We start from the raw sequence: 26,058 nt of genomic DNA, 5'->3' as shown, positions 1-26,058 counted from the left end.
TATTAAGCAGATATATTTTATTAAACATAATGGTACAAATATTAACATCGCACAGACTTCCTAAGGAGAAAAATCAATGTGGCTTTAATCAGTCTAATGGCAATATCAGTTGTTAAGAAATATTGGAAGTTTTTTGTGTATATGAAATATATATTACTTTGCATATTGCTTATTAAAAGGAGAGCCACAAAGTAGATACTGTATACATGATGCAATGATTTCTACATACACTTGCTCATATGTAATTTTTTATTGTTGAAATGAGGAATGTGTCTCTGACACATAAATTTTGGCAATATATGATGGCATACGTTGTTTTGGCAAGAGTTAAATAAAGAAATTATTTTACTTTTGCATCCCTTTCATTTATTTTGCATTTACGCTTTTAAAAATCTACCTAGCTTGTTCTTTTCTGCATTTCTCTTCAATGTTTCAGAAGCGAGCATCTTTTTGGAACTGCAGTTCTCAGCTTTCCAAGTAGGAAGGGCTATTCTTGGTGATTAGCATTCACTAATTGTACACTTGGTTATTCTTGGTTTCCTTCCTGTAGCCTGTGCTGAAAGCAGACCTCTCAGTGTTTTGTTGTTAAAGAGTTGGAGATGCAGCAGTAGACATTAAAGTGTTCATTTCTCTCTCTTAATTGCTTACTGAGGACTTGCCACATCTTTTGAGCTGTTCAGATGTTTGTCTCTTGTTTAAATTTCAGCCTGATCTTCAAAACTTCATATTTATTTTCTGCTGCTATTATATCTTTTGAACTCCAATTTTTTTTCATGCTGTTAGTCTTTATGTAATCCATGTTCTCTACTGTGGGAGTATCGCTCAATGCTTAGCATTTACAACAGTATTTTCCTCTTGGAAAGGAAAGAACCCAATGATTTGATGATCATATTGCATTGAAACACAAAGGAAGGGACATTATGGTAAAGCAGTTTTCCTTTGTCAGTCAGTGTATGATCCTAATGAGCAGTGCTCACTTGTTTTGTATTTGGTTGTATTTGAAATAGAAACGTAGCACGTTTGAACAATTTAGTTCCAGAAGAACATTTTAGCAGCAGCAAGTTCAAGTGTTCTCAACAGAACAGAGGTCTCTAGTTAAGCACAGCTTTATAAGAATTTGGATTTTGTACAGAACATTACTTTTTGGATCCACAGGCAAAAAGTCCCACGTATAATAAATAATCAGCAGTGTTGCAGAATGCATTATCCTGTGTTTTGCACGAGAACACAAGACAGTAGTATTTTGAGATGATCTCTTTTCACAGCGGATTGAACAAAGTTAAAGGTGACTTGATACTATAAAGAAAAATTTAATTTTAAAATGATCAGAGTTGTCCTTCCTGGCATAAAAATGAACTGTACAATTGCTTCTGTCGATCCTGTTTATTGTTCTGGTGCCACTGTAATAGGGTGAAGAGAATGTGCAGGGACAGAACTGCTGGCAGAATTGCCAAGCAGGTGAATTATTCATTATAAGGAGATGATTTTTTCTTTTCTTCTTTCCTCCCCTCAATTTCATGCTAGATTTTATACAAGAGGTTTCTGGTGTTCAGATAAGAAGAATAGAATTTTGCTACTGTGTTGTTTTTTTTTTTCCTGTGAGGAAGAAGTCTTCTGCTCTGTTTATGTTTGTATAATTATCTAAAAGATGGATTTAAAACCAGTGAAACAACAGGAATAATAAAAGGAGGTTTGTCAAAACAAACTACCCCTGGACCCACTGGTAGTTTTGAAAAGTTCACTGAGAATCCGAGGTTGTGTTTCCCCAGATTAGTGTTTAATATTGGAAGACTGAAGGTGTTCGTTGTGTGATTATAGCATTCCAGCTTAAATTTAAAAAGAAAAGAATGTTCCCCATGGTGTTTGTGCTTAGAAATTATTAATTGATTTATGTAGCTGAGACAGAATATTTAACCCAACTGTATTGTCAGAGATGCTGGAGAAAAGCATTGCTATTTATCTGATGAGAGTAGTGAAAGTGTAGTGTATTAACATTGAGATCGTAGTCAAAAGTGTTAGAGTTGCAGTAGGAAACTAAATCAGAAGCAATGTTGTGGATATAAATGATGAAGAATATCAGAACTGAAAACAAGTAATGTTACTTATCAAAAAGGGAGTGTGGTATATTTCCTATTAAAGACCAAATCCTGTAGAACTGTGAGGTGAAAGGTGAGCTCCTCCTGCAGAGGACGTGTGTGTATTTATGCAGTCTATATTTGAATAGTTGTGAAGAATTTCGTAACTTACAGAAGATTTAAGTTCCTTTTTCTTATTACAGCTGTATGAATTCAATGAGGATGCATTGCTCTAGGTAAGGTGCCTACTGACTGATGAATTGAAGAAATAAAAAGGCTTGTCCCACCTGTGTTTGGAAGAAGGAGTTACTTTAGTGTGGAATCAGTCACAGGATTTTGTACTGTCCTTTCTCATGTCATGAACTCTGTTTTTGTGGCCTCTGCAGTTTTAAGCAGATCAATCAAGTTGTGTTTTTCCTGTGAATCATCACTGTCATTATCAAGTTATACATGACAAGTCAACTTGCTGTTCCCCTTCCCAGGACAGTGTTTCTAAGCCAACTACAAGTTTTCAGAAGTCTCTTTTTTTCTCCTTTTGTGGGAACTGGTACTTTTGTGCTTTCCCTGGTGGGTTGTTGATTCTATACAGCCAGGTGTCTATGAAAGAGAAGCCAGGTTGTTTTTGCCTTATTTACGATGAATGCATTAACAAGTCAGAGGAAATAGATGACAAGGGCTGATTCTCTAGCTGCTAGTTTTGTGGAACCCAGTAAAATGCATCAGAGCTGCAACCATTTTTGTGGGCCATTGCACTTAGAACACATAGGATGCTTAAGCCTTTTTAGAAGAGCTATAAGTAATAACTAAGTGATTTTATTTGAACTGTCATTAAACCAAGCCTAGGCAACGTATTTATTCATGATTCTCAGTAGGCAGGGATGGAACATTCCAAACAAATATTTTGTGCACGAACTATGGACATCGGGTTTTAAATGTCACTGAGTGCAATGAAAAACTTCTGTACCACGAGTAATTGAAATCTTTAAGAAGTTGTGTAGGCTTTGTAAGCATAGTTGTTGTAGTCGGAAAACAAAATCAGTTTTCCTTTGTCCTGCCGTTGTACATATTATTCAGGGAAAACCTCAATCTTCATCCTAAAGACTAAAAGCTGAACTTACAAAGTTTAAGGAAATAACGGAGGTGGAGTGATGGAGAAATGGAGTTATGAGACATTTCTCCGCACATTGAAAACTAGAATCTTTTGAAATGTTTCCTATACCTATTCCTACCTATATTCCTATTCCTCTCTTCTGTCAATAAGAGCAGTGGAAGAGGAAAAATAACTGACTAAGCTTACAACTATCAGGGAATATTATTCCCCAAGAACAAATGATATTGGGACTCTAACTTACAACAAATCAATAGACTGATGGTATAAGCAAAACAGCTTGTAGTTACTGAAGACCTGAAAGTGCAAAGTATTGCTGAATTGTTCTATTTTGTAATGTAAATCTTAAAACTTCCAAAAATGAATTTGTTCCATTCCCAAATGTGTATGCTGATAATGGCACTTATTTCTGCGGAATGTTGTAACTGGTGTAACCTAATATTTGGAGAACAGATTTAGTGTGTATGTAATTACACAATGGAAATCCTAGTGTTTAAATTTGATTAGTCCACGTATAATTATATTGAAAAAGAAGTAGGAAACCTCGATGGTTTTTGTGTATTGGAAGATTTCAGAAAGTTGCTAGGATTTTGTATTTTTTATGATATGGTATGATGCCTCATATCTGAGTCAACTTCCACCCAAATTGTCAAAAGTACAAATTGTCAAATTGTACCCAAAGTACAAAATTGACAACAAAGTTTGTCAAATTTCAAAGTAGAAAGTGAGGTCATGACCTATAGCTAGGTTAATTCAAGGGCTATTTGGTTATCACACAAGTGCAGAGTGGTATTTTACTGTCTTCAGGTACATGCACACTGCTCCAGGATACAGTGCAAAGAGTCAAAGGTTGGTGGCAGAGATAAGCTTGTCCACAATTAAAAACCTTTGGGGATCTAATAGTTTATAGATCTAATATAGCTATGGCTTATGTAGTCATTCTTCTTTTTTTTTTTTTAATTCTAACAGTTTGGAGGGTTTAGCTTTTAGATACAGGCAACTGGCTTAGCTTTTTATGTCCTCCTTGATGCATGTTGTGTCATAATGTATAAAACAAAGGAAAATCAGTGCATGCATACTTTAAAGTAAATTTAATTTAAAAACAAGGAAAATACCCTAATTAATTTAATTTTTATTTAAGGCGGTGTTACCACTTGGACAGATTTTTTTTAATGCAACATTTAACTTTAAACAAAAATATGACAATTCAGTGGCAAAAGGCTAATACACATGTTGTGCTGCTTAAGAAGGGATGGACGTGGTGACCTTAATGAAACAGCCTTATTACCTTGGCAGGAGGAAATTCCAGCTTGACTTTTGTTCATTATCAATTTAAAATTGGAACTACTGTATTGTTATGTCATTTAATTCACTGTTATGTAAACAGTGAAAATTTCAAATTCTTGGCATATGAATTTTCTTGTAAATGATGCATCAGTAGTCTGCACTGGATGATTTATTTCTGTGTTGTTAGTTCTGTATGTCAAAGATAACCACCTTGAGTGCTGTCTAGTTACTGCTTAGGTTACATATGACCAAGTCCTGACTTTACCTCTGTGCATGATCTTTATCCTATGCATTCATAAAGTCATTCTAAGAGGTTTCCAACAAGACCTGCAATTTTTCATTTTCTTTTGTAGATGAACGTATCATAAATGGTATGAAGTGACCGTTTCTTGCAAAATAAAATTTATTCACAAATGGAGAGAGAAATAAACAAAATGTACCAAGAGAATGCAATATCTTGCTCACAGCTGAACTTGGTATCTATCAGGCACAGAAAGCAGTAAATCTCAGTTTGAATTCTCCTGTCCTTGGAAAACTTTTTTTTGTTTGGCAGACACTTGTTATGCTGTATATCATCATCCATGTTAAATATATCCATTCTGACTCTTGTTCATCAGAAACAATTCACCACTGCTGATGTTTCATTTGAATTTGTATACTTAGATGCAGTGCATCAGTTTGGCATTCAACACATCTGTTTACCTATATTAGGAGAAAACAAGTTGTTATGTAGGGAGACCATCACACAATCCAATTTAGATATTGTACAGTTGTGATTAATTAAATTTGAGTGAACTAATACTGTTTTGAAGTGCACTGAGGAATGTTTTAAGAGAACCTTATGCTTTTGTTTTCTATGTTAGACAGGGCTATGAAGAACTGGAGAGACAGCTGAAAGAAGTCTTTAAGGAAAGAAGCAATATTCTTCATCAGTTGTTGAAGACTTCTAAAGAACTTGAAGGAATTAAGGTAAATCTCCAGGTAAGGTTATGTCTGGATTCCTTTGGCTTAGAATTACTTGGGTTTTTTGTACTAGTGTCTATTTCATGAGAGGAAAAAAAAAAAGAATCCATTGATATTGCTGATTTTATGAAATGAAAATAGATCTTTTGATCTTGCACTAAAAGTGTTGTTTTCAAGGGAAGTGTGGTCCAAATGAGTTGGGCTCTTTGTCCACTTATTCAAAATGAAAAACAAAACAGAGGAAGGAGATGTGAAAACAGAATACAGTAGAACAAAAGAAGAAACAGAAAAGAATAAGCCGTCTTAGTTGACAGCTTTATCGGCAGCTGCATTTATCCTGGCGGCTACGAAGAAAGGATTTCCTTTCCTGCTGTAGGCTTCCTCTTTGCTCTTAAGCTGCATATGTGCAGCTTAGCGTAGCTGCTCATTTTACCTAGCTTACATGCAATCTGAATTTACTGCAAGGGATTACTTTACAAGTTTAACTGACAAACTGTGTTAGAAGAGCTTCCAGCCAGCCGTTCAGAGTTGAGATTCCTCTGCGTCTAACTGAGGGGGTTTTCTGGGTATCATGGATTGGCTGAAAGGACATTGGTCCTCTGTGATCAAATCTGCTCCTCAGAGCAAAAAGTAGAGACCCTATTCTGCATCCAAAGTATTGAAATGATCAGAAGATTCCTTAAGAGCATGCCTATCTACCTGATACAGCCTGTTGGTCTAGTAAAGACTCATCTTCAGCTGAGAGTTTCAGTATTGCATGCCATTTTAAAGAACAGTATTCTCCTGACATTGGGTATTTTCCATCATATTGATGTAAGCTAAGTGGAGAAAAATATATCAAGTAGCATCTTTTATACTTCTCATAGAATACAGGTACTGTGTCTCAGTACTATATTGTAGTATGTTACATCATTTTATACTCCAGAATTCTCTCCTCCTAATCAATGTGTACTGTGTGCTATAGAACACTTTCTACATTTTACAAAAGAGTGCCCAATCAATCATTTCACTACTGAGCAACGCTAATGATGTCTTTAGTAACTGATTTCTTGCTTTGCTATCAGTCTTTGAAAAACGATGAAGCATCAGCCAGAAGTGATGTGCAGAAACTTCTGGAACTGGGCCAAAAGCAAAGGTAGGAATACCTCCTCCCTTTTCTTTCACTTTCTAGAATGAAAGCAGTAACATTAGAAAACGCCACCTTTCCTTTTGCCTTAAATTTTAGACAGTCATGTAGTCTGGATTCTGCTGATCATAACATTAACAATAAAAATAAAGGCAAGGAACTCTATCTTGTGAAAAGAACTTGAAACAAATGACACGTGCGCTGATACTGGACAGACATTAAAAATGCTGCATGGAGATACCTGCTAAGGAAAAGGATTTTGAATTTCTCAGGAAGATTTAGGTATGAAACTTTCTGTTTCTGTCATTGTTCAGCACTGTGACCCACTTAGTCATTAGAGTTTGGACCAGTATATCGTGTCATTAATGTAACTTCAATGTAAACATAACTAGAATAGAGATCACTTTATTTCAAACACTATTATATAATGGATGCATCTGTATCTCATACTTTCCTCTGGAGAACAACACACACAAATTACAGTACTTAGTTCCTTCACTGTTAGAAATGCACGACTTAAATCCCTTGGCCCTCTTATTGCTGATACTTTATGTATTTAGTAGAAGCACGTATGACAGTGAAAGAAGGCTTGTGACAAGAACCTTCCGTTCTTCAATAGAAAGCAAGTTGGAGCCATAATAAAATACCATAGAGCTTTTGGAAGCTACTATGCTATTGGAAAACCGTGGTGTAGTTTCCATCACCAAAACCTGGTGGGATGATTCCCATGGTTGGAGTGTGGTTATTGACCGCTAAAAGCTGTTCAGAAGGGACAGACAAGGAAGGAGGGAAGGAAGTGTTGCCCTCTGTGTCAAGAAGGAAAAGAGTGTGAAGAGCTGCTTGAAACGTCAGTATTTCAGAATGATTACTTTAGTTTTTACAATAACGGAGTTGATTTGTGCTGATGATGCACTGGTTCCGTACTGCTTGATTTCTATTTCAAATCAGTCTGTTTCAGTCTAGTGTTGTCCAAATTGCTGTAGTAACAGAGGCCTGAACAAACGAAAAAATTGATCCAGCAGCTCACAAATTCTGTTCTGGTACGAGTTTAGGTGCTTTCCGCTCCAGATTAATTTTCTTTGAGTTAAATTACCAGCTGAATGTCAGCTCAGTTCTGTGTTGCTCCTTTTTCATGAAAGTTTATTGCAAGAAACAGCTCTGAAAACTCTCCACAGGCGTTTTGAAATATGTCAGTCTTGTACTGTGTGACAGCTCCAAAATGTGTCATGTGTGGGTAGAAGGAGATCACCAGCAGAGGATCTCAGCCTGCTGCAATCATTTGGAAGAAATTTTCTGATTGCATCTGAAATGCAAAAATGTTTTGATTCAAATAATGCCCAGTCCAAACTATCACCTTGTTTTTTCTCGCCCGTTCGTATGCCAGAATCTTCTACTGACTTTTCTGTTGTTTCTTTCTAGAAAGAGGCATGTGAAAGTTGAATTTTATTATAGAGTGTTTTTATAACATTTTTTGAAGTTGTCCTTGATAACTGTGTCGTTTCAGTCCGATGTATTTTCAGAAGCCCAATTACCTTGATTTTATTCTGCAAATCTCTTTTCATCTAGAAAGATACACTGGTAGATGTTTTGCACAACAAACTATTTGGTGAATGTAAAATGTAGCCAGATTCTATCAGACAATTTTTGTCTGGCACCATCACTGTAGTTCATAAGGTTTTTTTTAAATTCTATTAGAAGACACCTAGCACATACAGCACATCTGTCAGTTACTCTTATAATTAAAAAAAAAAAATCTGTTCTTGAAGCTGATAAGCGAATGCTTAGTGGGCTCTTGGGATGAAGTTTGTGTTTTGTGTTTTCAACTAGGGAAGAAATGAAATCTCTCCAGGAGGCCTTTCAAAAGCAACTTAATGAGGCAGCTGAGAAAGCAGAAAAGCAGCAGGCTACTGTGAGTGATTCTCTGTCCCTTTTCCAATTTCTGGGTTCTTTCCTTCTGTCTTTTTAAAATTCCTTCTAACATAGAGATTTTGTCATCATCTCAAATTTGTTTACATGTCAAAACAAAATCTTAGGTTTGAAATACGTATTAGGACTCTATAAGAGTCAGAAGAAAGGAGTGGAGAAAATTTGTATGCTCGGAAAAACTAATATGTTTGTCTAATTTCTGTGAGCTTTAGGAGTATTTATCTGTCATCTTGGAGATCTGGGCCCAAGTCCTTATGCCAGTGAGGTACTTTTATGGATCCTCATGTCTTACCTGTACCAGAGTACACTGTCATACTGCCACTGACATTTAATTGCTACTGATTGTAGTATATAGTACAGTATATACAGTATATATAGTAACGTATTTGACACCGATCTCATTATCACTAGAAAAAAAAGTATTTATTTAAAGCATGACTAGCCAAATTTTTCTATTGCAGGAGAAAAAAAGGATCATTCTTTGTTTAATTCTTCGATATAAACATGAATGCTGGTCTTACGCTGGTCAGTGGTATTCTTATAGCATGAACATAACTTGACTAGATAATATCCAGGGATTCCTTCAAACCTCAAGTGTTCTGTGATTCTCATTCTGGGTTTGTAAATCCATTTGAAGATTTTGTCGATGTATTTTTAGTTTCACATTGTGTAATCACTGGTGTATATTTGGTAATATTTTATTGGTTTTCAGGCTCACTAAACAAGAGCGTTCCCAAGACAGAGATTTAAAATGAATTACATAGTTCAGTGAATATCCGGAAATGCCTTCTTTTTCCTTCACTTGCCTTTTGTGTGACTTTATGTCCTTGGTATGCAACATATGAGCTTGTTATTTTAATTATTATTTTAAATATTTATGATTTAAGAACTATAAATGTTGCTATTGAATGTAATGAATGTCTGCAGTGTGTTTAGTAAGAAAAGAGATCTTTGTTCCAATTCATTAGTTGACCCAAGGTGAATATTCATGATGACCAAACTACATGTTAGGTGCTTAAAGTGGAATATTTGAGTTCTTAGTATCTAAAGCAGATTCTAGTGTCTTTGGCAGCTGTCACAGTGCACTACTACTAGCACTCTCAGGTTCCCATGAGAGTATTACCATCAAATAGTAGGATCTGGAGGTTAGTGGAACACACAATACTCCCTTGATATGCAATTGGGATGCAAAAAGGAGCTGGGTAGATTCTGGAGCTGGGAAGGCAAATGGTCACTCCATTTGGACTTGAGCATTGATGTCACAAATAGCAAGCAAAAATAGCCATCCAGTGTTGACTTATGATTTATGTGGGTCGTGTTGTACTTGGGTTATAAAAAGATATATGTACTCTCTTTCCCTTTGTTAATCAAAAGTGTAAAGGTAACATTTTACCAATTCTTTAGTCTCCCACGAAGTATAATTACTAGATTGTTGATGCATATAGGCTTAATGAGAGAATAAAAGCCCTCTTCTATTCTTGAGGGGGAAAAATAAATAGTATGCTGTACTGAACGTAAAAAGAATAAACCATACTTGGATCTTTCTCAATAGTCAGGGCAGAGTGTATATAGAAATCACAATCTACACTTGTATGAGTTTTCTCCTTAAGAAAATTACATTATCCTGAAATAAAGGAATAAAGCCATGTTCTCTCTCTTGGGATATATAATCAGAACAGGCTATTCCAACATTGTCTTATTTGTCTTTTTACAGATACATTGACAAATTCTTGCTAGCTTTTGTGGCTCAGCAAATTCTAGCCTTTCAAATTAAATGTGGAAAATGTATTTTGTCACTTAGTCTCTGTATTCCATCTTGAGACTTGAGATGAATTTAGCTGTGGGTTTAATAAATCTCAGCTATAGCAGACGGATTATTGGCTCTGTTCTTCATGACATAGTGCTGTCTTTTTAACTTGAGCACTGGTGACTTGCACAAATTCAGCCCCTGAAATAGTGCTTTGGAAGAGCATAAAAACAATGCAGAAAACAAACAGAAACAAAACAAAAACAACAAAAAATAAGACACGAGGAAGAAAAATCCCTGTGTTAATAATAGAACTGAACTTGGAGTGTTGCCATGTGGTTAGAGAAACTGAATTCTTGAACTGTATTTTTAAAGTTGCCAGTAATAGAATACTTAATTGGCCACTGATTTTAAGGAAGGCTGTGATGAATCCTTGGTTTGTGACACTTATTTCCATATGCCTGAGGGTAAAACGTACATGTTCACAAATAATGAGACTGAATGAATATTCCAAAAGTGCTTTGGGGTCCTCGGATGAAAGCTGCAGTAGAAATAGAAATAAATACTATTACTGTCACACGCAGTTACTCCACACTTGATTTCTCCCATATTTTTGAAAACAATATGAATTTTGAAAGAAGGTCTAGTGTTACTTTGAGGCAAGCCTCGCTGGAGTTTAATTCTAATTTAATGAATTGAGTTTAATTCTAGTCAAGCTTAAGCACACTTTATCCTGCAGGATTTGGTGAATTAGGTCTGTATTTTTTATCTGAGTGAATAAGCATAAGGTTACATTTCTCAGCACCATGTGCACTAAATGCTATGGAGGGGTTGCAAACACACAGCCCTTTTGTTCTCTTGCATAAAGCAATGTATATAGATGCTAATGTTTGTGTTCAGCAGGGAACAACTGTGAGATGGTGATGTCTATTACATAAATGCAAAGTGTATGCAAGAGGATGAGGATTTTGTTTCTCCAAGTAGTGAGGAAACAGAATTCAGATTGGAGGACTGATTTTTACAGTTGTTAACAGAGAGGTAGAAAACAAACAATGCATTTCTGTAACTTTTTCAGTGAAGTTGAATGCTGAAGGTAGTAGTGATTCTTGCTTCTGCCTTAGGTTAACAGGCTCTTGAGAGCTTTTTGAAGGCTGGCTGTTCATCTGACTGTTTCATACTAACTGCTTGTATTTTTTCAAGTAGCTACTATTTTAGGAAGTCACCTTGAGTCTGTAAAGTTGGTTCCCATAAATTTCTATCGAAGTGTATGAAACCAGCCAGGCTGCTTTAGATGAGTGAGACAGTGAAGAATGAAGCAGGGAAATTACGATAGGGACTGGAAAGGGAAAAAAACCAACAGTGAAAGTAGGGTAGATAGACTAATTTTAGACTGCCTTTCTCATTTTGCTCCTGCTACTATCTTATATCATGGTAATAGTTTTTAGAAAGGTGTGGTGATGGGATTGTTTGACAATATAATTATTCTACAGCCTGTCAAAATGAAGGAGAAAATATGTCTGCAGAAAATCCCACTGCATGTGATTTGTTAAAATATAAACAAAACCAATATGATTAATTGGATATCAGTAAGGATAAGGATGTTCTTAGTAATAAAGCACAAATATAACACTCAGGATAAAATTCTGAGATATCTATCACCAAACGAGAATCCTAAGAAATATTACAAATTCATAAGAAGATAGGATGCCCATTTCACTTCAACATGTTTTGTTTATTAGCAGTTCTTATGACAAAGTCGTAAATGCCTCTACGACAAAAATGTTTCTTCATTAAACTACAGCTTAAAATTGAAAAGTAGTTTGTGTAAGGAATCCTAGCAGACAAGATATGTTTAGTTTTGGTTTCAGAAATATTGGACACTGTGTAGATTATTCTCTCCTTTTACCAAACGATGGAATATTTTCTATGTTTTATAGCCTCAGTCACTTTCTCTGGCTTTTAGAATCATTTTCTACATAGTAATTTGAAAATAAGACCATGAAAGTCAGTGTTGAGTATGTTAGGTCTAGTTAGTCAACGGTGTCGATGAATGTATTTCAGTCCCATCTTAACTGTTCTGATGTCCTGAGCAATGCTGATGATGTCTGGAGGTAAGCAATAAGTGTATAGCTGAGCTCTGACTGTGCAGTAATGACTTAGTTGGTATTCCTCCACTTTTTGTCCGTGGTAAATAACTAATATCTGTCTCATAGAATTAGGTCACAGCCATCTGCTAAAGCATTTTGTATTTCAGTGGGGAAATATCTAATTTGAACATTTCAAGGTCACACACTGTGAGTAAAGGCTACTGGGTGGAAACTGTTCCCTTTGATAAATGTAATGGGCTCTGAAGCACTCAAAGCTCTGAGTACCTTGGATGTCTGTCTCCAGGAGACAGAAGCAATGTCCATGCTAAATACTGAAAAGTTCATTCTTAGAACCACCAAAACATTTTCATTATGTGTTTTCATAATTACTGCTAGATAGTGATTAAAGACAGCCTACGGTAGGAAAGAGCTGAAAATCAAACAAGAACAAAGAGCAGAGAAAGTGGAAAAGCTGCAGAAAGATTCATAGTTAATTATTTCATTTAGCACACCTCTCTTCTAACAAAGAAAAGCACTCAAAAGCTTATTATGCTAGCAGGATCTGGAGGATGAAAGTAGAACTCGTACTCTTCTTGAAAGCAGTTTCTGCACTGTTGGCATTTGTGCTCTAAACTCCACTTTTCAACTTGAGATTCTGAAGCAGTGTTGTAGTCCATTACTATGCCCTGACGTTAGGACTGAGTAAAATCATCATACAAATTGCTGGTTAAATTAACAGCCCTGTGGTGTCTGTCAATGTCAAATTTTACAGGCAGGTTTGGCCCAGTTCAGTGACTTGCAGGGCAGAGGAATTTGTGAATCCGCGCCTCTGGAATGGGGAATACACCAAATAATTAAAAACAGTGGCAACGATCCGAGGAGAAACATTCTAATTCACTAAATGCAGCATTGGAATGCAAGATAACGTTATAATACAATATAATTAGAGTTGAAGCTAATAAATCAAATATAATGAGAGAGAAAGTGTCCGAGAATTGAAGGCATCACCATAATGCTGAGGTGAGACGTGCAGTTGGGTTGAGCAGCAGGGAGGAGAGCTGAAGAAAAAGAGAACATGAGATGACCTTGCCAGGGGTTATATCTCCTCTCTGGAGATGAATGCGAAGTCCTCTGAGGTATGTAGTTCTTCTGTTCCAGACATGTGCCTGGAACTGGAGCATTAATTCTTTAACTCCCAGTGTACTACGCGATGTTATGATGTGGAATAATAAATCATAAATCCATGACAGATGTCATAAAAATATCTTCTCCGGAAAAGATTGTTAGTTTCAGGTTTTGTATGGAGAGCATACTGTCAACAAATCCAGTACTGTACCTTTTTCAGAATTTCATATGTATTTGGACATAGGATGTGCCTTGAGGAAACATTAACATTCTCATGAGAGAATTAGTGCTAAGAACAAGAATGCTCTTTAATGAAGAGCAGTTGATGTTTGTTGTCAGTATTCAATGCTAACTTGCAAATCTTTTGAACAGAAAAAGTACACTATTTCTTAATTTTCAGTTTTCAATTAATCATAAGCTTCTACTTTGATTGTGACCTTAATTTATTGTTATGCAAAAATGTTTTGTTATACAGTGTATGTAAATTGAATTCATTTATGGATGTGATCTCTAAACAAGTACTGTATACTCTTTTTCTGCTAAAGCATGATCCTCAGTAGTATCTACAGATAATTAGTATTTCCCTTAACCAAATCATTAGGTAAAATCTGGGAAGGATTTTGGAAGTTCTGTTATGTCTATCAGTTGATATTTGTCTCATGTACCCCATACAGACTTCCCTTCTTAAGTCAAGCTGGTGCTCTCTCATCTATCTTTTGATATTGATAAAAGCAGTGTCAAGCCCAATAATATTTTCTTAAGTATTGACTCCTACCTACTTTTTTTTCTTCTTTCTTAACAAGTGTGCTGCAATGTCAGGTGAACTGTAGATTCCCATGGGTGTAGGCAGTATTTGTATCAGAGATGGAGAAAAAAACACATGGGGCATTGGGTACACAGGAATGAGAATTTAGTGAATTGTAGATGGATGCTTATGGATGAAAGCACTGTACTAATTTAATGCTAGCTGTTATAATTAAAACATTCTTTTTCCAATTAAGTTTTTTAAGTCTGGAGGAAAACTCATTCCTAAATGAAACTTCCATGTGTAAAAAATACATTTAAAGCTGCTTATTAAATTAAGATTGAGAGTGTTACCTTCCAGGACAAATCTTACAAATGAATAAGGACAAAAGAGGAATTTCAACCACTTCCACGTATAAATTAGGCTTTATTCCCTGGGTAAGTCTGATGGAAATTGTCAGTCTCACCTCCTCAGGACTAATACCTGTTAGAAACCTGTTACAATAGATGTGGTATCTCAGAGGGTTAAAAAATTATAAGCTAGTAGTTTTATACGAATCCTTACCTCTGAGGATCACTTTAGACTTCATTAGAAAAACAAACACTATATCTGTTAGTACAAAAGTAAATTTTCTCTCAATTTTAAGTTTCTCACCAAGTAACGTGTATCCATGCATAGGTTTATCAGGTTATTCAGATCTGTAACCTATACCTATACCTGTTGGTACAACAACAGTAGCTTTCTAAGATATGTTGTTTTTATGCATGGTTTACTTATTTTTTTCTTTGAAAGCTGTGAATAAGGTTAAAAGAAAAAAAGAAAAAAAAATAAGCCTGGTCTAGTACCAGATCTGGAGGGTGGTGGCCCTGCCTGTGGCAGAGGAGTTGGAATTTAGTGATCCTTTGGGTCCCTTCTGATCTGAGCCATTCTGTGATTATATGATATTTAGCTACATTTCAGAAACTCAGCTTTTTTTTTTTTTTTTCCACCTGTAGATTAACTTTTTGAAGACTGAAATGGAAAGAAAGAGCAAAATGATTCGTGCCCTCCAGAATGAGGTAAGAGGAATGCCTAAGTGTTGGCAATACATACGTGAAGTCAGTTTCAAAGAAGTTTCAGAAGTTGACTGTGTTCCTGCTCTGGGTTGGGAAGCAGTATTTTTCCTAGTAGCAGGTGTGGTGCTCTGCTTTGGGTTTAGGATATGAGCAATGTTGATAATGCACTGATGCTTCAGCTGTATAATATATTCGCATCTACCTTAAATGAGTGGTCAGTGAAGATTCTCAGCATTCCTTTGATTCAAAAACATGACTAAGTTGATGGGAATGTCAATAGATGTACCGCTTCACCTCTCCACAAACAAAAAATAATTCACGGTGAAGCTTTGGGGTACCATCAGTGAGATGAGTTTTGCTCCATCAGAAACGCATACAGGTCAGGGAGTGCCAAGAAGTCGCTGTAATGATGCTGATGATGAGTAAGGCACAGAGGTATTGTCAATGCTACCACCTTGTAAATTAAAAGAATGTAAAGAAATGCTCAGTGGTTTGTTGATCACAGCATCTCCTGTGACAATGACAGTCCCAAATGGTATGATAGTAGACTGTGTTAGCCTGCCTCACTGCAGACACTGGAATTTGGGAGTCTGAGGATGTATTAGTGCATATGCCCCATAGCATATGTTTATGAACCAGTTGTACGTTGATTTTCTAGGCCCCTTCCTGATACCAAACACCTCCACAACTTATATTATCAAATTCCTTCTTACTTCACTGTTTAACTTGGTTATTTTGAATAGTTTTTTTCCTGATCTCCTCCTCTCAGCAGATTTTTCTCAGTTGTTCCCTGTGGTCTTAGTTTTATTAAGTTTATTCAGGGCTTTGGGAATTTCTGATACACTGTTTTTGAACAGCTTCTAGGTTGTTTGTATGGTTTTTTTTTGTTTGTTTGTTCGTCTGACGGTTCCTTTCAGAAGTTTTTACTGTATGCCTTATTTTTAACACAGTACTTCTTCATGAAATTGAATGCTGTAAACAGGCTTTATGTCGTTTTGCTCTCCTGATATTCCTGTACTTGTTATTGCTCTTGACTAGCAGTTGCATGTATTGTTTGCCATGAATTCCCTCCAAGCTCAGCCCAAGAAAATGCATGGGGAAAAACACCAACAGAGCCAAAAACAGAGCAGTAGCTGTGTAGCTTCTTTCAATCATAGTCTTTGTGGTGTTGTGATTGTCAGGCACTAAGTGCACCTTCAGCTTGACTGGGATCTCTAGTTGCTACACTATGTGAAGATAATGATTTTTTTTTTTCTAGCTTGTGAAATGATTGGAGAATATATAAATGCTCAGGGAAAAGCACATAAGTTGACATTCATAATATCATAAATGTTTTAGGGGTGTTTCTCATGCACAGGTATTTATGTCTCTGATATCTCTGTCATTGTGATTTTCTCCATTTTCACTAAAGCGCTTTGACTACAAAATAGAGAAGATGCACAGGCATGATATGAGCCACTGAGTAAGCAGTTTCTGGATTTCTGCGTAGATGTTAATTGGGGCATCTGTGCAATTGGTGCTTCTTGCAAAGCACACATTCTTTAAAATTTGCCTTGGAAGAAATTTGGTTTGAGAGAATTGCATTGCCCTTCTGTGCATCAGTTAGTGTGTGAGAAAGGAACGAGTGGCTATCCTTACCTAATGACTCTTTGTAGAATCTCTGTACTACATGATCAGTTCCCTATATGCCCACTAACAGCTTTTCTGGAATTTTGGTGATTGATATAGGCCTTTTCAACAAGGTCCTCATATTTTGTTAATTAGAATGACAAAATGAATTGTACTTTTTTGAGGAAACATTATCTATGCCTTGTCTCCAATCAATGAATATACAGCATGGTTATATGAAATCTGTGTTATATTAAACATGATGTACATTTAATGGATAGTGCTTCTATATAATTTTAAAGGATCTATGTTCATACAAATAGAGGTGCATAGTGTAAATGGAATTCTATTCACAGCTACAGTTGCCCCTCTTTCAAATACTGCATTTACCCTCTATTTGTATTGGCAAATATTGAATGCAGCAATCTCAGATTCCCCCGTAACTATAAAAATAATTCCCCATTTTTTTCCATCCTTTCAACACATGCCCTACTGCCATTCATCTTGACAATTCAGAGATAAGAATAGACAACAGCAGCTTTCCAGCTGAACGTAGCAGCTGTGCTGTATCATATGAGGAGAAGCCAATGTACAGAAATGTAATTTTCAGGCTATTCAAGGTTTTGTCAAAAAACAAACAAACAAATAAACAAAAAAAAAAAAAAACACATTTGTGTGGAGGGAAAAAAGAAGTGCTATATACAACGCATAGTGTTGTGTCTAAAAATTCCTATGTTTGATGTCCCTAAATGCTTCCTGAAAAAATCTGTAAGACCTTCAGCTGATGTGTGTGTATGTAATTTCCTTGAGATAAAAAAGTCAGGGATTTCTCCCAAAATGTAAGAAATGGTATCATTAACTATATTCTGTACCAAGAAGTAGCAAAACGTTATTCAGCTCTGTCACATGGATGCTGGAGTTGCCACACATTAGACTTAGGTAAAAGGTATCTGTATTGAAAAATAAAAAATCATACAATGTGAGTAGAGAAGATATGATTACTGTTTTGAATATTATCTGTGGGCAAGGTGTTTTATTATAACTGTGTATACTTACATTAAAGTATGCTAATGTCTTAACGTGTAGTATTTTACCATAATCCCATATACTTATTAAGCTGGCACAGTGGTTTGTATCAGGCTGTATATTTCTTGGCTGTTTAGGCTGTGACAGTATTTTGAAAAACGTGGATTACATGAAAGACAAAGTAGTACAGGCAGTACAAAGCAAGCCAGGAGTGGAAAATGAATTTGACAGCTCCAGTAATATTTATTCTTTCTGCTAAGAAGCACTGTTTCAAATAAGTACCTTGTAAACAGTGGTTTGGTGCTACTCATATATAAACTGTGGTTATAGCTTTAGTGTCAAGTAAATCATCCTAAAACAGAATTTTATTCAGTCTTTCTGTGTATAGCTGCACTAATAGAAGATAAAATCGAGGCAGATTGAAGTCCCTGATCTATTGAGAATTTCATGCTCTGCAGGTGAATTCAATTGAACTGCACTGAAAGATGGTGGGGTGAAAAAATGTGTTCTTGTAGTAAAGCAGAAATGAAATTTTAAGACTTTGACACTTGGCACTATTCTATAAAGGACGTTTTATTTCTTCTGTCTTTGTACTCTGGAAATAAAATTAACTCTTATCCTGTGAATTTGCTAAGTATAAAAATCTGTTTCCATGCAGAAGGAAGGTGAGCCAAGCCTCATTTCCTCTTTGGTGCTATATAGGTTCTCTAATTCAAAGAAATCATCCACAAGTATCAGAGGCAGCAGCACTGCCAAGGAAAACATACATAAGCAGGAAGAATACAGAAGCAGTTCATGACAGCAGACAGCTAAAGGCCTTTGAATCCTCATTTGAGGGTTCAAAAAAATATATATCCTTTTTTTCCTTCCCAAATTAATGACTTACTTAATTTTTTTCAGTGTGATTTGTACAGAAAAAAGAAAAGTTGGAAATGCTGTTTAATGAGTCAATCTGGGAAAGAAATGTGCTGATCCGAATTGTTCTTGTGATGCAGATGGGTAGAAAAGTTGGCTTTTAGCACCGTGATGTTAAAATTGCCTACTGGAAGACTACTTCAAAGGGAGTCATAATCTGCATCATTAAAAATAGGACATACATTGATAATGGAAAAAATTAGTAAAAAATTAGTGCCAAGCTATTCTTTGCCTCTGAAAACAGTACACCATATTTTAGAGTATAATAATTATAAAGACAGAAAACACCCAAACTAATCATGTAATGTTATAATATTACAGATAGAATAGAATGTAAGGATTCCTAATGCACGTTTGCAGTGCTCTGAATATCTTAGTCATGTTGAAGTGGAGGTGGGAGAAAGGGGCAGCTATCTCTTTCCTATTGTGCAGATTTTGTTCTATTTCAGAGTGAAAATGCTTGTTGAATTGATATCAAAGTAATGGATATTAGGATTTTTATGTCTGTATTCTATGCAGTAAAATAGCAATCATCATACGTATAACTTTTTCATTTATCTGATGATGGAATAATTCCTTAGCCCTGCATTGCAGGTATTGACCATAGTTAGCAGGTGAGATGGATGTTCTGAGCTCTGTGGTTAGGGTTAGTGGAAGTTTTTCTATCAAGAGATCTGAAATTTTGTTATGGAATTGGTTTGTAACTAAGTGTGAGATTGAGTGTATAAAGCATATTGTGTGCTTGGATAACTGAAGTGTTCGGGGTGTTGTCCTTCTTAACATAAGGCAGAAATGTGTTGATGTGTTTGAACACAACCTCTGTTGATAATCTACCTCGGATCATATGTAATTTAACCATAATTCCCCTTCAGCTTGGCTAAACATCAAAGATGAATCAAGTCATCAACATGGAAGAAACACAGAAGTTTTAAGCACCAAGAGAATTACGTTTTGTAGTAATAATTTCAAAGAATGTTTTATTGTCACTGCCCATATGTCAGAAAGACCCTTTTGAAAATATTTCTTGTTCTAAGAAAATATCTTGACTTCATGACATGAATTTGTTTACCACTCTAGGGCACAACTCCAAATCCTGCTGAAGCTGTTTCTTAATTTGGAGATAGTCACTCAACTCCCTATCTATCTATGGCAGTGCTGGTGAACAGGAGGTATTTGTAATGATGTGAATTCATTCACAGATGACCAGGCAGAGGCCCATTCCAAATGTTTGTGGCAAAGGGATATCCCATGTCCTCTTGATCGCTTAGGCTTACTTAAAAGTTCTGGGAAAATTTATCTGCAACTTTTGCTTCATTTTGCATCTGTCATGGTAGTCTTTAATATCCAAAGATCAGAATTTTGCTGAAATATATATATATTTTTATATACTTTTTACTTTTTTTTTCTGGAAATATTTTTTTATATTTATGTTATCTGCTCCTATAAAGCGATTAAGTTAAACTGCACTGGAATGATTTTCATTACAGCCCTTAACAGTTCATTATGATCGATCTGTCTATGTTGTTTTACTTAACTGAAAAAAAAACAAACTTTTTAGGGGGGATCCTGAAAGCATCCAATTTAAGTTAGGATATTCTCATTTCTTTTTCCTCGCCAAGAGGAAGAATCCTTTCTGAATCATCATATGAAATTATTTTTGCTAGGAATAGTGTTAATGATTCACAAAATATCAGTGTTGTCCTCTGAATTCTCATTGAATGAATTCTAGGAAATACTGAGAGATAGAGTTCTATGCCAGTAGAGTAAGAATACCCGTCTATGCAAATTCTCCTAAGCCTGCATTTGTGTTATGAAGTGAAATGTTTACTGATCAATTGCACACTGGTTACAGGGAGGACGGTCACCCTGTCAGTGCAACCTGGCTACTTCAATGCCAGAAAGATCTCACATCAATTGTATTCTTTGCTTTATTTTTTTGCTACACGTAACTTACGGTAGTAGATTGCTACCTTGATTTTTATAACAAGGGCATAAGTAAATGTGAGCCCAGTTGTATTACATCTATTTCAAAGATTAAGCCAGTGTTGCATTGCTTCATGCTACGAACCACATCCCTGCAAGAAGTCTCGCCTTTCTAATCTTGTTGTATTGGTGATAGGATCTGAGTAGTATGTTACAATGTAAAATAATGGTTTAAAAAATACTAGAATGTCTTAAGATACAAATTATTGTACTTCTGAAAATCACTTTCTATTCTTTAAGTGAGGACACACCATACCAGGACAGGGATGAGGAGCTCTTATCTAGCGTTTATTATCTAGGCATAGAAGTGGGCATAGGATGGTGGAAAATGTGTTTAAGTTGTGAATCAATCCAGTAGAATAGCCCCAGGGGTATTTATTTCCCAACTGAATGACACTGTGGTAACAGCCCTGAAACCACGGATGTATGTTTTTGATATTTTTAGATTCTACTTGCAGACTGCTGCTTTAAAAAAAACATTAAACATATTGGCTGAAAGTTCTGTAACAGCAAGACTCAGGGCATTGCTACTGAGAGAATTCACGAGACAGAGTCTATTAATATTAAAGTGATCTTGAGTGATAAGATTCTGCAGAGAACAGCATACGTGTATGCCTTACTCATATCCTGCCCTCCTCCTTTCATAACTGTGTCACAGACAGATACTGACAATTCTGAGATGCAAATGTGCAAGGATCTAAGATGTTCTTAAAGCAGCATTTCACCTCCTGCTGGTACAGGAGGGAAAGGGAGGCTGTAGGGCTGAATGTGACCACTGTGACCCTTCACTCTTGCAGTGAGAGAGAGCCTGGTTCTCTGGAAATAAGAAATGCATTTAGTTTTTCATTTTCCTCGTCTTATCTTGATGGGGCTGTCAGTGGACTTTTAATTCTCTAACCTGTAGCTCACAGCAGTTTTGGCTTCTTTTCACCCTTCTGTTCACAAATGTCGAACTTATGAAAGAGAGGAGCTTCAGGGCAGATATCTACCTAAGGAGGGGCTCTGCTTTGCTGATTCCACAAACTGACCCTGGAGTACTCATGCAATTCTGCCAAAGGGAATGTTCAAAGAGTAGTCAGGGCCCTGCTGTAGATAATCCTGCATTGAAAAAGCAGTTACCCCATTTGAGATTCATGTCCTGTTAAATGGGATTCTGCATTCAACACACTGCTGTGTTTTTAATTAAAACTTAAAAAGAATTAGAAATGGCCTTTTCTTTCCCATATGAAAGTCAATTTGAAATGACTGGAAAGGTGTGATTGAAAATTACATCAAATTACATCTGTCCAATGTGTACTTCTTTGTATTGTTGGTTTTTTTTTGTATTGAATTATCTTTACTCAGGGATAAGGAAAATAAATGACCCTGGTCTCATGAAATTGGAAAGGAGAAAATACACTGAGGAAAAAAATAGTTGGCCCTGTGCACTGGTTTATTATTGTAATAGGAGAATTCACTGCAAGTGATAAGAGGTTGGGGGAACTTTTTTTCATTTAGCTAAAAAAGACTGCGTGCACTGTTATTTGACACTGTTTTATAATCTTATAAATAGTATGAATTCAAGAACTTGTTTCTTTTTTCCAAAATCAGTTGTTATTTTATTGTTTTTTGTTTTTTTTTTTATCTTGTCACCTGTGGAAGTGCATGTTTGTAAACTCTGTCCGAATATTAACATTTAGATGTGTGTTTTAGTGTGCACAAATGTCATCAAACTGCAATTATTTCAGATAAAAGTAACAACTTTGGATTAGGGAAGGCTGAAGCAAAGCAGAGTGTAAGTTTTTTTCTAAAAGCCCTCAGACAGTAGAGGGCAGGAAGCTCAATTTATCTGTCTTAGAAAAATGAAGGGCTGAGTAGACCTAGCTGGGATTAAAGCTTTCACCCTGTTTTGTGCTATATCAAACAGTTTTCCATCATCTTGAAAATATAAAGCTAATATCCAAAACAGAATGGATTCCAGTATATTCTGATATCAAATTCTTTCAGATATTTGATTTTTAGTTAGTTGCTGCCTTCTGATTTTTCCCTCGAAAGGGCTCAGTGAGCAAATTCTGTTTAACAGGAAATGGCAAAGATTATTTAACCTCGCAATTGGCTCTGGCACTTTTGCTGAGTACAGTCCAGAGGTTTTTGTTGTTTAGGAGTGTATTTTGTTGTGTTGGTTGCATTTGGGTTTTGTTGTTGTTGCTTTTGTTGATGAATTTTATAGAAAGTCCATAATAGAGAAAGGCTGCAGTGATGAGCTGGAGCTTAGAATGATTTCATATGTGCTATTCATCAAAGGGAGGCAGAGCCAGATATATTTTGTATACGACAAACTATTGCTGTCAGACCTCAGATAAAATGTCTGAAGAGAACTGAATTGCTTGGATTAATTTTCTGAGGGAAAGTGATTTTCTTTGCTTGAACGTGTTCTGTCCTCATGCTTCAGAAGGCTAGCAGGCAAAGGAAACTTGCCTTGAATTAATGATGTCTAAGTTGTACAGTTTGTTCATCCACAGTTGATGTCCTGCTGCTACCTCAAAGATATAATATAGGTGCAATATATTACAAAATGTCAGCATCAGAACATTAAACCAATTCTCTATGTGGCTAGAGGTCAACATGACTTTTTACGATGGTGTCACTGCATCAATGGACAAGAGCCACTGATGTCATCTTTCTGGACTTCACAAAGCCTTTGGCAGTGTACCTCACAACATTCTTTTCTCCAAAATGGAGAGAGATGGATTTGATGGGCAGACTGCTCAACAGACGAAGAACTGACTGCAGGATTGAGTCCAGAGAGTGATGGTCAATGGCTTCATGTCTGGATGCAGATTGGTGATGAGTGGTGTCCCACAGGAATTAGTGCTGGGACTAGTGCTCTTTAACATCTTCATCACTGTCATCAACAGTGGAGTCGAGTGCACAATCGACTAGTTTGCTGATATCACCAAGCTGTGAGGTGGGATTAGCACAACATAGGGACAGGATGCCATCCAGAGGGACCTAGTCAGACTTGAGCTGTGGGCCCAGTTGAACCTCATGAGGTTCAACAAATCCAAATGGAAGAACTGTGAGGCAACCCTCACTACCAATGATGAAAGGACTGAACTCAAGCTCTGCAGAGAAAGTCCTGGGGGTAATGGTGAATAGGAAGCTGGATATGAGCCTGCAGTGTGCCCTCACAGCCCAGGCAGCCAACCATATCCTGGGCTGCATCAAAAGAAGTGTGGCTGTATCTAATTAAAATCATTACCGTATATCATTCAAGATAGTTCAATGAAGACATAGTTACTTAATTCATTCTTTAAACATATTGGGTTTTAAACTTGAAATGTCTGAGATCTTTTCTGTTAAAGCAGTTTAAAACATATGTTTCAAACAAATTAAAAATGTCCAGTTAAACTTAGCTTTTGTTGTTATTTGAATAGGAAAATAAGATCCACCATCCTGAAATCTTGTCTAAGACTGAAGAATGAGATCTAATATTATGACTTGCTATGCATTTTTAACCTAAAAATCTTTGATTGAATTCATTTTGAGTAGCCCCTTTCTAGCAAATCTATGAGACATATACATGAGAACACACCTCATTTGGCAATATTCAGAATGAGGATCAAGTCCTTCTTTTTTACATTTTTACAGGCTTTTATTGGTATACTTCATGTTCTGCTGTTAAAAACAACAAACAAACAAAAAAAAACCAATATTAGTCAGGAGGCAAAGCTGTACTTAGTAGCAACATATAATCTCCTCAGTACTAAAAAAGCACTCCAACATTTAACAGAAATTGTCAGCTCCCTCTGGCAAGCTCCAAATTTTTATGCTCCTAGTAACCGCGACCTTTAAATGCCTGCACTTGGCCTTATTAAACCTCATCAGGTTTTCATGGGCCCACTTCTCCAGCCTGTCCAGGTCCCTCTGGATGGCTTCTCTTCCTTCCAATCATGTCTTGAGTTAATGCAGGGCCTCTGCAAAACTGTGCGTATAGAAGTTATGAATAATTTAACAGTATTGATAGAAGTATGTCTTATGGTACCTTTCACTTGGCAAAAGGAATAGAATGGAGTAAAAATATGAAGATTGCAATTCAGCCTTAGAACCACTGACAGATTATAGGGAAATTGGAGAATAATGGATGCAGTTTAGTAAAATATAGAGATGATCTGAATTTCTAGATTAACTAAGCACACTTTCCTAATGAGATAGTGCGTTTGGCACATCTGTTTGTCCATCAGCCCAAGAAATGATGCTGACTTTTTATGGGAGTCCAGTTTCATCTAATGCGTAATTGCATTACAGTATATCTCTTTGTACTTACCCCGTGTGAGAAATAGCTGTGCTGAATGTAGTTAATCTTTTTGGGATTTTTTTAATTTACCTTTGATCACTTTTGCATCTGCTATCTAGCTTTCTCAGCATAGAATCTAGTCCTGTGTTTCAACAGTGGTTAATGCAAGAAGGTGCTCCTCTGGAGCCCCCACATCCTTTTCAAAGAACAAAATTCATTCAAACATGCCTTATGAGAATATTTGTTCTCCTTCCCTTCACGTGCAACATTTTGCACATCAATTTTTGTGCAAGGCAGAGTCTGGATTGTCTTACTGCAAGTAATGCCCAAATGGTTTTTTTTCTTGCATCACAAAACTGTGGATGTGCATGTCAGCTTGAAAAGATTTTTCTGCAGCACTGTGCACAGTGCTCACATACCCACAGTTAGTTGGCCTTTAAAGGTTTTGATTGCTTGCCCTTTTAAATTGGGAAGTTTAATCAAAAGTTCCCATGCACTTCTTCACCTTGGCTAAGCGTGGACATCGTTGACTCAGTTGTTACAATGATTTACTAAACATGATATTGAGCTAAGCACTGATGTCAGGTAAATATTAATGTGTTTTTTTTTTCCTCTGCCTTTCTACCTCAGCATATCCAGTCTAAGTTACCTGCAGTTGCTGGCATGGTTTGAAATCTGTGCATTCCTCTTTCTGCAAAAGCATGTTTTAATACAAAGCTGTAGGCTTTCAGGATTTTCTAAGAGAAGTTGCTGCACCTTGGTGCAGCTCCTGTCTTTTATTATATACGTCTTTTCCAGTCGCTTGAAGGTGTTGTTCATGCATGAAATAAAACCGGATTGATAAAATATTCAAAAGATCACTCAAAATGTCACTAAGTCTCAGTAAGAAAACAACTTTTTTTTTTTCCCCTCAGAACAAAAGCCTCAAAAACAAGCTCCTGTCAGGAAACAAGCTTTGTGGTATTCACGCAGAAGAGGTAAGGAAGGTTCCTCTCTATTCTAAACT

At 36.3% G+C, this 26,058-nt stretch overlaps 1 protein-coding gene across 4 annotated transcripts in view; it reads left to right on the top strand.

Annotated features, from left to right (window-relative positions):
- Nucleotides 1-26,058, top strand: part of LUZP2 (leucine zipper protein 2) — a 169,583-nt gene that overhangs the window by 98,555 nt on the left and 44,970 nt on the right. For 2 of the 4 annotated variants that reach the window (XM_090140184.1, XM_031607393.2), the window contains 5 exons: nt 5,334-5,451; nt 6,498-6,568; nt 8,387-8,468; nt 15,185-15,247; nt 25,967-26,029. In XM_090140184.1, the coding sequence (XP_089996310.1) occupies nt 5,334-5,451; nt 6,498-6,568; nt 8,387-8,468; nt 15,185-15,247; nt 25,967-26,029 (397 nt within the window). Of the gene's footprint in view, nt 1-2,278; nt 2,312-5,333; nt 5,452-6,497; nt 6,569-8,386; nt 8,469-15,184; nt 15,248-25,966; nt 26,030-26,058 lie in introns of all 4 variants that reach the window. The other 2 variants (XM_090140182.1, XM_090140183.1) reach the window with 2 other exon arrangements.

Source organism: Phasianus colchicus, chromosome 5, assembly GCF_987193195.1.
Source record: "Phasianus colchicus chromosome 5, bPhaCol1.hap1.1, whole genome shotgun sequence".
Lineage (NCBI taxonomy): Eukaryota > Metazoa > Chordata > Aves > Galliformes > Phasianidae > Phasianus > Phasianus colchicus.
This window is presented reverse-complemented; position numbering and strand designations above follow the sequence as displayed.